The sequence below is a fragment of the Nilaparvata lugens genome, chromosome 1, assembly GCF_014356525.2.
Source record: "Nilaparvata lugens isolate BPH chromosome 1, ASM1435652v1, whole genome shotgun sequence".
Lineage (NCBI taxonomy): Eukaryota > Metazoa > Arthropoda > Insecta > Hemiptera > Delphacidae > Nilaparvata > Nilaparvata lugens.
In genome coordinates, this window is record NC_052504.1 from 35,752,931 (window position 1) to 35,767,327 (window position 14,397).

Below are 14,397 nucleotides of genomic sequence, written 5' to 3' on the forward strand. Positions count from 1 at the left end.
AGTGATTTTCGTCTGGGTTGTAAGAAGTCGATTCATTAATGAAAGAAATTGGATTCATTTTTTATTCAAGTTTGTAGGATTCTAATACTGTTGCAATGATAATAAGGGCCGAGACACATATGAGGCGTTTTCCTGATGAATAAACACGGCGCGACAGGACAGGAAGCTGTCCGATTGGCTGTTTCTCGATACACGCCAACCCAATCATCCAATCGGAAAGCTTCCTGTCATGTCATGCCTGGCCGACTCGTCTGAAAAACGCCTCATGTGTCTCAGCCCTAAGAGAAAGGTTTATCGGACTATTCCTAAAAATCAAAGACCGGTACATTCTCTAATCTTCCTCGATATAATCAATTCAAACTCTAATTCACTGTCACATTCAGTTTCCGAGCTCGGGATTTAGCTAAGTTCTAGACTTTAACCGGCTTTAAACTCTGGAGTCAGAAAATTGGCTTTCCGAGTCAGAGCGTAGTCGATGACTTAAATAGACCCTGGAGTTCAGAGATCACGTTTGACTCTGGAATTTATAATTTCGCTCTCTGAGTAAAGGGCTTATAAGTCCAGGCCTCTTTCCGAGTCAAGGATTTATCAAAAATCGTTAAGTCCAGAACTTAAAACAGCGTGACAGCGTGACCCTGGACTGAGGTAGGTTTTAAAATTGAGTTCTGAACTTAAAATGAGCAAATACAATTCAGTTAATGTTATGGAGTAGATGAATAGCCAAATAGAAATCTTGGAATACCTAAATTATTTGGATTAGTACATCTAAATTCATAATCTATAACTTGCAAGTCTGTTTTTAAATAAAGTTCTATGAGAATATGCGTAAAAAAAACCAACCTTATTCTACGACTGTGACATAATCTGAAAATTTTCAAGTAAAATAATACAAGAACTGCCTTGGGATTTTATCTTCCAACGTGAATGTTATTAATCAATGTCATATTCAACATACACGTATTGATACTCATCAAATACGTTTTCCAACTCAATAGCTTACTAAAATTTCTATTCAAAATCACTGGATAGGATCAATGATCATGCATCAATTATGGATCAATTTTTTATGTAAAAAAATGAAATGTTTATTCATTCATGTTTCAAAAGGTTAGATTACATAGGTTTGCTTTTAATATTCTTCATTGACATGAACTCTCATGGGAAATGAGAGAGAAAGTAATATTCAGCATGGTAATTAATATAATTAATTCTAGTGAAGCTGTAGCACCTCCATTCATTACTATCTTTTGAAATCAGTCGATCATTCATAATGCTTATTTGTTCGCTCGAAGGTTTTTTTGCTGAGGGTGATGCCTAGGTGAGCCTTAGGTTTAGGTGAGGAGTGGGGAGAATGATGATGGGATATGAGCGAGCCCACAGTTGTATGTGGGTTCCGAACCACCGACGAGCGATTTTTCAACTCATGAATCATATCCAGAGGAGTTGGCTCAAATAGCCAACGTTCGAACGGGAATAGCAGGTGCATGATTCTTAATTTATCGAAGTGATTGCTTATCTTAATTAGCTTTATTTGAATAGGAACAAATATTTAATTGATGTTGTTGATAAATAAAATAGTTCATTTCAAGGCATTATACGAATTGCTCTGGACGCAAATTAACATTTGCGATTTGATACTGAGATAAACACAAGAGTAAGCTAAATGATGATAAATAAAATACAAGTTTGCCCATTGAAATGATTAATATAAACGTGTTATACTTACATAATTTGATTCGAACGATGGAAGGGAGGAAGACCAACATTGCATCATATCTCCTATACCTGCTTCTCCGAAACCAGTCGATGTTGTACGAGTCATGTACATTCAATTTATGTCACATTTAATCTCTGGAGTCACAACGATATGAACAATGATAATGAAGGTGATATGGTTTCGGTTCAGTGAAGCTAGCTATCGAATGCAGGCAAGGTAGACTAGAAAGAGAGAGTGAGTGATGAGTGAGTGAGTGAGTGACCGTCTACTTCGGCTCGAATCAAATGGCTGCGTTATAAGTTCTTTTGTGCTGTGATGCTTTATGTTTTGTTGCCGTCGCTGCTTCCGGAAAGGGGAAAATAACCAACTGTGCTCAGGGATTTGGAAGGGAAAGAGGCAACGATTCTTGATGAGGGTGTGTTCTGTTTCATTTTATGGGGGAGCTTTGATAGGGCAGCGAAAGGTTTCTGGCCCTGGCGCCCCTCGTCCAAGCATTCATCATCGCAACGCAACTGGAGTATGCTGAATAAATGAGCGATGACGTTTTGATACATGGTTTCCCACCCAACTAGATTACGCTATGTGTTTCAGCTTTTGAAAATGCTCCACAATCATGGACACTGAAATCATGAGCTCGAATATTGGGATGTTTAGATTATTCATTCATAAACTTTCAAATCGTAAATTGAAATTGTTTAAATTAATTTGAAAAATGTAACTAGTTGATTCTATTATAAAATGTGCATTTCTTAATTTGTTTGTAAGGAAAAGTTTCGAAGCACGTTTTCTCACTTTCCTATTGTGTTATTTGTGTTTCATCCTGTGGCAATAGAATAGATAAAAATCATACTGATTCATTTGAATAATATTACTCTTTGAACATTAAATTACTGTAACATTGAGTCATCACATCGTATTGAAGTACTGGTACACGGCACAGTTGGTCACTGTAGGTCTCAATAAGTTTCAATCCATGGAGTTTTGATTGCGCTCCAGCTACATTGAGTTTGCAATATTGCAAATGGTTAATTTATACCGAGAGAAGCAGTGGAGAGTCAAACAGTCAACTGCGTTCAGAATATTAAAGCTAAGGAACTATCACGTAGCCAATTCAGTTGACACAGGAGATGAAATATGTGACAGCTCAGCTAAGATTTCCCAAACATCAAATAAAATATAGCTGTCAATTATTATATTTTACTCTTGATACCGAGATAAAAATTATATTATATGTGGAAAGTGTGATACGATATCTCACTCTTCTAATTCATATTATTAATATCTAAGAGTATGATCAAATAGTCGAAAAATATATTTTGAGGGAAGGGAAGAACTACAGCTGAAACAATAACTTGAATTGAATTGTCAATAGCATTTCACCTGCGCATGGATGATTTTATTTCTAGTTCCTAATAATCCTATATGATTTTATTGTTATATTGAATAAATATTATAATGTTTTCATGTTTTTTATTGAGATATATCTATGGTAATTCAAGCCAGAACCCCTATATAATTAAAATTATGAAATTCAAAAGGTGTAATTATATGTCATAATTTGAACATGACATCTGAAGTTTCTTCTGCTTCTCACATACACTGAGAAGATTTGCAGTCTTCAAAAATTTCATCAGACTCATATACTTATCATTTCCATGAACTATCAGTTCAGTGCAGTGAAGATATTCGAATGCAGTGAAGATGAATGCATTTCATCTGTCGTGCTATTTATGCCATCCGTACAGTTTTTAACTATTACAAATTTAAAGACAGGGCTCTTATTATACCGTGGATACTTCCTTCCGATTATAAGGTATGGCATAATTTTTTGGGGCTCCTCCACTGGCGCATTATACATTTTCAAAATCCAAAAAAGAGTGATTAGGAATTCAACTCACTCTGGGAGGAGTGACTCTTGCAGGCCCATATTTCGCAAACTCAACCTTTTAACCCTTCCAGCTTTATAATGGTTGACATTTTAATGTACATGAAAAGAAATAGTGAGATAATTGCTGACAACCATCCCATTCACAGGTTTCCTCAGCGTAACAACAATCTTTATTTGTCCAAGCACAGACTTACCATCTATGAGAAGGGAGCCTTATATTCAGGCATAAAAATATATAACTCTTTGAAAAACGAGTTGAAAACGGAGACTAATTTGAAAGTTTTCAAAAAAAAATGAGTGATATACTATTAAAGAGTTTTCCCGATAGTGTTGAAGAGGGAATGAGGTCCTTGTCTGGTAGTTTAGACGTATAGGTTTTTAAGAAAATTAATAAATTGAAAAATGTATTGAATAAAATCAATCTTGTATGTAACATTATATGTAATTGACAAGTGGCATGTTTTGTGAGTTTCAATGAAGCTCACATATACACAACTGAGCGCCATGAATAAAAATAATAATAATATGAATAATTTCCTTTAGAATCGTCAGAGCTGTTGAAGACCATTTTTGAGTTTTTGATGGAACTTGACAGATCTGTAGAGCAATAAACCTCCCAGCCACAAAATCATGATCCTACAAAAAAATCTTTCAATTCTGAAAAGTTTGCATATTCTGAATTGATCACAACAATTCGGAGAGATTATCCAAAATACTCCAGAAAATCTCATGAAATTCCTTCAACACACTCCATTCTGCAGAGTTCATATCTACTCCATTTGCGAAGAAAACTCATTCTTAATGCGGAATCAAATAAAACAGCAGATCATTTTGTTGCAACCGCAGATTTCAATCAGAATGTGTTGTGCAAATTGCATACTCAAATGCGAGGAGCCCGGAGCCCATGTGCGAGTGGCAGTAGGCCACTGGTAGCAATCCGAAGAACATGAGGCACTTGCGTGCAGGCTGGCAATTTGCTTTCTCAGTTTATTCATGCAACTCACAAGAAATTCGAACCAACAAAAATCGGTATAGAGTAGGTACCGTAGACTGTATTATCTTAGCACCTAGAATCGGGTTTCCGTTGCAGCCTAGTAAATAATGACGACTGTTGCCGTATTTCGCCATTTCGAAAATGTCACCCTATGTTTACCAAACATGCATTCCCCCTTCCACCGACTCTACAAACCATTGCTCAACGCGAATATCTGCACATTTTATCTCATAAAGTAGACTTGTATGTGAGGAGTAATGTACGTTTTATTGGCAATATTATTGAGTTCGATATGTCAAAGTTTCAAGCTTAGCATCAGGTAGATTTTTCAGTAAATACATACGTCATAATGTCGCAGGTAGCGTTGCTGCATACCATCAAGTTATCTAGAACATCCACAATTTCGAAATTATCTGGGATAACAGTGGACTCGTATTCACTAACATACTGAGATTTTATCCTCCCATTATGGAATAATTCTTCTGGAACTATTTCCTTACCAATGAGTGAATAATACATCATTATCAGAGGCGTACCTCAAGTAGCAACATCTGTCATTTGATCTGACATGCTGAAAAATGTTATTTTCCATCATTTTCTTTAAAATCAATTCAGAACTTTTTTCAATCTATAGAAGTGGACGATAAATTTGAAACAATCTATCTGGTTCTATTTATTGATCATCTTCATGATAACTTGAAATATGACTCACAGGAACTGAAAATTACCTTTCAGAATAAATCCTCTCCATTAGAATGAAAGTAGAATAAAATTATTATGCATTATCGCATTCTTAATCTCTTGCAATCCTTATACATTTCGTTATGCTTTCATTTCAGTTTTTCATCCTATCTTCATAAATTGAATGGTGATTTTCTTCAGACTATTGTGAATCTCCTAGAATAAAAGTGCATGGTAGAAACTGAGCGAGAATAATACTTGTAAAAGTCGAAGAAACCAGTCCATAATTAAATTCATTTCATCATGTTGTCATTGAGTCCATTTTGCTCATGCGTCGTCAGTAGTCATTCTAAACACTGCTGATTTTTTTCAACTAACCCAACATTGGATTTTGAGCCTCCCCTTTCCACCACCAATAATATTTCAAGTGAGCTGTCTGCGTCCAAACTGTCCCCCCTTCACCCGCAAATTTAGGCACCAATGTTTTATTGTACTTTTCGTGTTGTTTGATCATACTGTTAGGAATATTATCGATTCATAATGATATCACAATCATTCCATATTCCCTTAAAGTGTGCACGTTGTTACATCAGCCTCTGAGAAACACACTCATAGGCTATCACATAGTGATGGCAGTAGAATCCAGTTACCGTTGTGAGGCATCTAGCGCTAACTAAACATGACTGGGTGGTTTTCGCGTCAACGTCGATTTGCTTGCGTATGATAATTCACCGCGCCAACGGATGAAAACACAACAACACCAACAGTCGCTCAGTCGATTCGATTGGTTTCAAACTTGATTTCATCCCCACAAGTTACCAGCCAGTATCTTATCGCATAGTGATTCAGCCTAAATGATTCTGCGAATACACAGCCCCTGCCACTTCAGTTTGCTCTCCACCGTTTGATCATCTGATCCCAGTCTCTGATTTCCAAGCTCCTGCCTCATAACTTCCTGCCGGTAATATCGTCTTCAACTGTGCAGTGATGGTGAGGAATACGGTTTCCACTAACTGGAAATTACTGTGATCCAATGAAAGTTTATCATGTTGTTTCATCGTGTGCATCATGGTGCCACTTGAATCTCTCTCCCTCCATCATTCTCTCTCTCCATAATATTGTAACATACATGAATAAAGAAATCTAATCTAATCTAATCTCCCCGTCCATGAGTTGATGAGTTTCTTTACTGTGGGATAATAGAGCACAACTTCTGAAAAATTTGAATGAGCACACTAACAAGCATCATGATTTGAAAAAAACCATCATGAAAAATTGAAGACACGTCAATAAGAAATATATAATAAACTATACTCTGTATATTTTTTCAGCAATGTGGATGAAAATCTTATGTCTCTATGATGTTATTGAACATGACATATTTGCCAACTCCACGTTCATTATATAAAAATAATAAAAATCAAATATATTGCCAAATTAATATAAATTCACAAATACATGAAAAACAAAATTCAGTTTCATACTTTGGGAATCTACTAACAATATTACAAAAGCTTTCATTGAAAATAAATAATAATATAATATAATTGGCGTTGCCAGCAGAACAAATTTTGTGCGCGCAATGAGCATTTGTTAAGCACTCCGTTTGGATAGAAATAGAAAACAGTAACTGTATGAAACAAAAATTAAGCAAACACTTTCAAAAAAAATTAGCATACAAAAAGAAAAAGACGTGATAATGGAGTAGATCATAGCATAAACAAAAACGTGAAAAAAATATAATGCCATATAAACAAAATATGATGCTTTATGAACAAAAAATAATGCTATATAAACAAAAACTTGAACATAGGAAAAATATCTACGAACGATCTGAACGCTATAGAGAGTAATAATCTATTATTGTTATCTATCTGAAGATTGTTACTTTACAAGAAACAGTCAACAGACTGAGTCCAACCCGTCTTTCTTTTTCTTATTTGAAGGTATGGACTCATTACATCGCTTCATCAATGATATTCTCTGAAATATCTCTCCTTTCGGTCCACCAATAATCTCCCATTCAATTTCAATCGTTCCAAGCGCATGCAGAAGTTGACCAATGCTATGGAGATTGCAGGATATTATAAGATACGAATACTTGGGTACGGAAGATACGACTTTGAACTAGCAGAGTCACAACACGACAAACTTCGGACGTCTGACCAGAAACAAACTGCTATGGATCTGTTTACGATAGAGAGAGCTCCAAGAAATGAGTTGATCCCAGTTGGGTTGACCCAAGCTGTCTCCCTTCAGTCGTGACACAAACCCACCATCATTTGCTAGGAACAGCAAGTCACTCTCTTTTCTTTAAAAACTAACTCAACAGAGAAGGATGGAAGATGCTGAGTAGTAATCAAAGTACACTGGTTTAATCCCTGATTCAATCTGATTCAAATCACATCCTTGAAAAATATCAATGAGAAGAATGTTATGAAAGAATGCACGCATTGAAATTCGAGTGGATATTGAAGTCAGTAATCTGCCTAATAGTGGATGGTTCTTGATATGATCAATTAAATAGTATTCATTCTCTTTCAGGCTTGCCCACTATACTGGGACAATTGCAGAGTTGCAACCAAGTAGCCGAACATGACTAATTGATAAGTTGTCTTATCTACAGTCGTAAAAATGCTGATCAATAATTTCCATCAAAGTTCATGAAACAGTCACTTTTTACAGTAATTTTTCCCTTGTACTGATACACAGAAAAGTATCATATTTATTATCAGATAAACTTTGTGATTCCATATACAATCAGTTTCTCTTTGGGAGGAGGAATTCGAGTAGGAGTTCAAAGGACAAGTTCAAAAGCCTTTTGAGATTTTTTGAAAACAATTATCAAACGATGGAATGATTATGCTTCACGAAAAACGCACAGAAAACAAATTAGATCAGTTTTCGAGCAGAATCAAAATATGATTGATCAACGGTGAAAAAATCCAATTACAATGCGATAAATGAACACGCGATTGTAACCCCATTATAATAATCAAGTACTTTGTTGGAAATGCTATCAACTCAAATTTATCGCTCAGTGGGATGTGAGGAGGATTTTCAATCACATTACTCGTTCCATTTGGTGGACGATATATCAATTTTTGCCTGCACTTCATTGGCTGGTTGAGTTGTCAACGCAGTCAAGCCTCAATGCCAGAGGTAATTTAGAGACAGATTTAATTAAGTCGTCCTCATGATTCGAAATGGGGCTTTTTTGGCTTTTTTGTGCGGAACAGAGTGCGGCTGCCTTAAATATCTCGGCAACGTGAATTGACATTTCTACACACGTAGGTAATGGGGAGAGGTTTGACATTTACAGCCCCTGGTTTCTCCCTGCAGTTCCGGGGCATCAGCGATCAAAAGAAGGGATGAAAAATGTCAATGTGTCGACTTGGGGGTGGGGGAATCCCTATCGGACAGATTGACAACTCGGGGCCTCATATCTGCTGCCTTCCATGTCAAACCTGCTCCAAACTCACTTCCCTCCAATTATCAACGTCCGCGACAGCTCGCGAACTGAAGGCACTGAGACATCATGCCAGACAATTCTTCTCTCATCGCTCTGCAGCGCAGTGCAGCCCACCTCATGTGTCAATGAATCAGCGGAACGAGATTCGCTCCAACCCTGAGTAATTGATGGCAACCAGCGTGTCACTAATAAATGTCAAGTTTCTGTTGCAAGGTAAAACGTGCAATAGAATTTTGCATGGATTTCAAACGATTCTATCTTTCACATTGAAAATTTAAAAATCTAGTGGAAACAATGGCAGTGCATTGAAAAATTAAAAATCAAAATTAGAATTAAATTGAAAATTTATAAATCTAGTGGACACAATGGCAGTGCGTTGAAAAATCAAATTCATCAACTTTATTTATAAGCCTAAGATTACTACAATTAGTAGAGTCTTGATCAATCATCAATCAACTCTATATTATTAAGGAACAACTACATTCACAGTATTTCCATTCAATTCCATCTTCCTCCTCGAAATAGTGGAATAGCCAATATATTATTATCAAAGTTAATGATAAGAGCTCTCAAACCAAATCAATCATCCACATACTTGTTTATATAACAATCTTATTCCCAAAAATTAATGGCTGAGAAATGTATTTTATCAATCTATGAAAACTCATCTTAATTGAAATAACTCAATGATTATTTACAATAGTTATATTGACCTCACCTTATAGGCTGCGAGATCATCGACGACGCATGTTAATGTCGCCTCTCTTCCAACAGGACTAGTCACGTTGGCGATTGCTTCTCCAAACTTCGGAACATCTGTGAAACAAACAATTATTTGTATCAGATATGAGCTTCATATTAAAGTTAATGAATTTTATGTTTAAGTAGTTTCATAATTACAAATATGAAGTACAGTGAATTTCTCCCTTGCACATTATACAATACAACATTTCAAACATTGTGTTTTCAAAAGGATTATCAATGTGTTAAATCCTCCAAATTCAGAATAGCAATCAAATTGATAATGAGGCCCATGAGACCTGACCAAGCAAAGAAGTGCAGTGGTTCTGGATATTCAACTACTTCCACACACAGTCCCATTATTATCACTATTCACACTGTTCTAGTATAATGAACACTGTTATATAAGAACGTCTAGTTCTCTAGTCAACACTTAATCGTGTGGAAGCCATGCTCCGATTGGCCTTCCTCCAAAATAGTATTTAGAATAAGAATGGTTTCTATGTACAAATCTATCAGAATGATCAGACTTCTATTTATCATGGACAATAGACAATTATCATGAATAATTATTGAGGTTGATCACCTACAAAACCAAGTGAAGTCATTTCTATCGAACTGGAAAGTTTTAAAACTCACTTAATTGACTCGATGAAATTTACAGACCCAATCATCATTATTGTGAGTGTTACATTAATAATGCAACTATCTTCCAACTACTGTTATTATTTGTGAATCGAAAGATGTTTTGGGTGAAGATATTCATCTATAAACAATATGGATGGGAATAAAGGCTAAATAAAAGCAAACAGAACGTCTAAATTCATTTGACTTGCCATTTTACATTATTGAAAACAAAGATAATGGCGAGCTAGATAATTTCGAAGTGGATTTTAGTCGATAAAATGCAAACGTCTATCGAATTATATAAGTAGAGGGTTAAATACTTCAGGAGGGAAACGAGATTTATCGATAGTCTCTAACGCGCATAGGAATGAGCTCAGGAACCGGGATGTGATGAAAACGCATTAAGAGCAAAGGGGAGAAAAGATTCATTCGACGGAAATGATAAATCTGATTTAGACGTTTCTTCCAAATTGATTCTTCCAAGAGCCCCCATGTCACCTTAATGAAGATTACATCTATCCTCTTTCTCCGAAGAGAATTTTTGGTGGGGTAGTAAGAGAAAAATATTATTTCCGAAAATAAGTCATCTAGAGAAATTTATCATCCCTCGCACAATGTGCATGGGTATGATGTGGATATAAATTTAATGAGCTGAAAAAGTTTGTTTTCATAGCCATACATGATTGGAGTTGATGAGAAACTCAATATCCTGTTGTACATTTGTGATGTGACATCCATTTGTGATGTGAGTATAAATTATTTTCATTGTAACTCGAAAATCTTCCCCCTCAAGGAAACAATTCAAGACTCCGAACCCACTCCAAATATTAGAGGGTCGAGCTCAATACAGGGGTCTCTCATGATGAAGCAAACAGGTAAGAAGCTACACATTGAATGCGAACAAAATAATAGTATCTAAAGAAATATATACAAATCTTTCTATTATCACTACTTATGATTTATGTATCAAGATGGATATATCGCATTGACCAGATAAATTGAAGAGAAGAAGAGATAAATCTCTACTCTTTAATCATTGGGCGACCTATAATGCGAACGTAATAGTTTTCCAATCATTGTTAGTGTGATTGGAAATTACAAGGTACATCGTGAGTTCAGTTCCAATGAGAATTCTTCATACTCATGAATTGAATGTGAATTTTAACCAGCTACTTAGAATAAGAGTGCGATTGAATATTATATTTTCTAATATGATAGATCCAACTTGAGTCTCGCACTATTAGCTATGAACCTACGAGCAATCCTTCACTACGAACAACCCAAACGTCTTGCATACACCACTGCGAAACGAATGAATGCAATGGGAATGGTAGAATTTGGAATCAGTGATTGAACGGTTGAAATCATTGTCATCGCCGTCATGCGATAGGCAGTGGTGTGCGAAAGGTCAATGATATTTACAATTAAGTGATGAAATTATTGATATTAATATAATATTTTTATCCACTTGACAGTTCAATCCATTTATTGTCTGATAGAATATTTACTTCATAAAGAATGAGTTAATGATACTGTTTGCCAAGTAACCAAACCAATCAAGTACAAACCAAGATTTTCAATAAGTACATTTTGAAAATGAATATTATCCTCCAGGATACCTAAACTCATGCATTGAATAATTATCGTTGTAAACGAATCAATTGGCATCTTTATCGAATGAAAAATTTCTCGATACTAATATTCATGCCCCCATTAGTTGAATTTGACAGAATTGTATACTTTCGCATGTCAGTAATAGTACAATGGTGCTAATGAAACGTCACCCGAGCTACTGCATACATAAGTTTCAAGAGGCCCATCACTTGTCCATGAAGAGATTTGAATAGTGTGTAATAGATCAACAGATTAGAGGAGGGACAGTTCTGTTGTGTCTGATTGATGAGGATTGTCCATCGGGGACTGAATCTGGTGAAGAGGGGGGTTCCGGCGTGGTAGTGAGGGGGGTAAGACGCTGCTGTTGTGGTTGGACGCTGAGTGTTGAGCAGCACAGAGAGAGTGAGAGGAAGAGCTTACTCAACTAAGCTGGCCGATTCTTGAGCGGCGTGTGCTGATTAACAATTGATGGCCGAGTGAGTGGACGGCGCTGAACTTACAATTAGAACAATTAGTTGCAGATCAGAGCGGCGGCTCGATTACACAGCCGGCTGAACAGTGAGCCGCTGATCGAGGCACTGCTGACTTGCTGATCGACTGTTGACATTACGCCGCTCCTCATTAAAAAACGAAGAAGGTGTGCATAGTCCGCAGTAGCTGACTCATCCCCGGCTAATTCTTACAGACGCTTCTCCAACCCCGCACCGTTCAACCCCGCACCAATTAACTCGCCAAGCAGCCAACTCTCTTCCAACTCTGCCAAGACTCGTAACTTCTTCAAATTACCTGTTATTGACAAACAGAAAACTCGATCCTTCCACTTTCTCAATCAATTATCATCCAACAACACTATGATAATGTACAGATTCGAATCGGTTGTTTCACTTTGCACTTTATTAATCCAGTTGGACGAGGATTATAATTGATCTGATAAAAATAGTTATGATAATTTTGATTCAAAATTCTACAAAGATTTTTCACGTTTCAACCGATTGTAGATTTTACATTCAAATGTAGGTCATTCTATTCAGAAGTTCGTAAGATCTCAATTCAATTGAGACTGAGAGAATATATTGGAAATGAATTTTAACCAGAAAATGATATTTTCGAGATCTATCAGACCATGGAAACTGATTCATCAGTGTGATAATAGTAGATGAGTGAGTATATCTGTTTGTATGGATGAGTATTGTTTCACAATGGATACGTTATCACGTGCAAGGTTATCTCCATCTCGTAGAATAATTTCATCTAAAAGGCTTATTAGTTTGTAACCACCCCAGATATTCAAATGTACAGATCCAGAGTGGAAACTATAACAAAAGTCAATTTCAATTATTTTTCTTTCGATAAATGGAGTTAAAGATAATGATATCATTCCAAACGACGATGGAAAGAATCTCAACTCCGGGGCATAACGATATCTGTTGTTCACATTGAAATTCATTTGTAGGTTTTGATAGGCGATCACACATCAAGTAAAGCTTATTCAGTATTATTTTACCGAGTTTCAACTATATCTAACTTGATTATGCTTTTGCTCCAGGTCAAATTGAATATAGATTCCATTCAATGTCGATTAGCTGTCAAAATATCAGTGAAACATTGTTAATCAACAATGATTTCTGGATTCATTATATAAAATCATAGTAGGAATGGCTCTCTGAAGATCAACAAGGAAAACAGTGATGATAGTATATTGTTGGAATATGTGATTTCTCCGTTTAAGGCTATTACTATGATACGATAAGATTTTTTAGGCAGGCGCATGATACTATCCGCTTTACAGTGTGCTTCGTGTTGCCTATCTTAATCCTTCAACAACTACGTATATGCTACTGTATCTATCTTCCACATTCAGAATCTTACTCTACAACTCTTCAATTTTTTCAATTATTTGTAGGAATTTCAAATCAAATCAATTTTTATTCCCAATACTTATAGAGAAACACTTATATATAAATATTGTGACTACAACAAATAAAAATGTAAACAAAATAACGAAATATAAGGCCTTTAGAGTAAATTACTCTTTGATGGTTCATGATTTGACCGTTCATTATTATTCTATGGAATGAGCAGAAACTAGAAGATAGAATGACACCAATAAGAAGCAAATAGAAAAATGTTACAGATGTAATTTGTAGGCTAATTTGTAAGATTTAATATTTTGTATTCCAATAAAATTTCCGAAAAACGCATATTGTTCGAGATATGTGCAAAAAACTAGAATATGGTACTCTCAAACCAGCCCCAATCCCCAGCACAGGGGGTAGGAGTAAGGACTGTTGATATGTTCACCCCTCACTATCCTTAAAGTGCTGCGGGGTCAAAAATTGTGTTCCAATCTTTTCCCTCTATAATCTTTCGTTGACTGGACTCTTTAGTGTGAATTACTAATGAAGATTATGATGAATATTGAGTATGCTTTTAGATATCCTCAACAGAATATGGATCGGGATTTTCATTTTATCTCTGAATCCTTAATCTTTGGGTTTTATCAACCAGAAGTCTTGGAACCCTCATGCAGTTCGAGATCACCAATACAAAATAATAAGAACATACGTCATTGGTTTCATCCAAAACATAAACCCATTTTTTGTTCCAGGGCTCCAAAAAATGCATGGATAGATTCCAAAATTCATTATTCTTCCAGATCATGT

The 14,397-nt window shown here is 35.8% G+C and overlaps 1 protein-coding gene across 3 annotated transcripts in view; it reads right to left on the minus strand.

Annotated features, from left to right (window-relative positions):
• LOC111053151 (lachesin) overlaps nt 1-14,397 on the minus strand; it is a 269,391-nt gene that overhangs the window by 114,279 nt on the left and 140,715 nt on the right. For all 3 annotated transcript variants that reach the window (XM_039420283.1, XM_039420286.1, XM_039420276.1), the window contains one exon: nt 9,471-9,568. In XM_039420283.1, the coding sequence (XP_039276217.1) occupies nt 9,471-9,568 (98 nt within the window). The remainder of the gene's footprint in view (nt 1-9,470; nt 9,569-14,397) is intronic.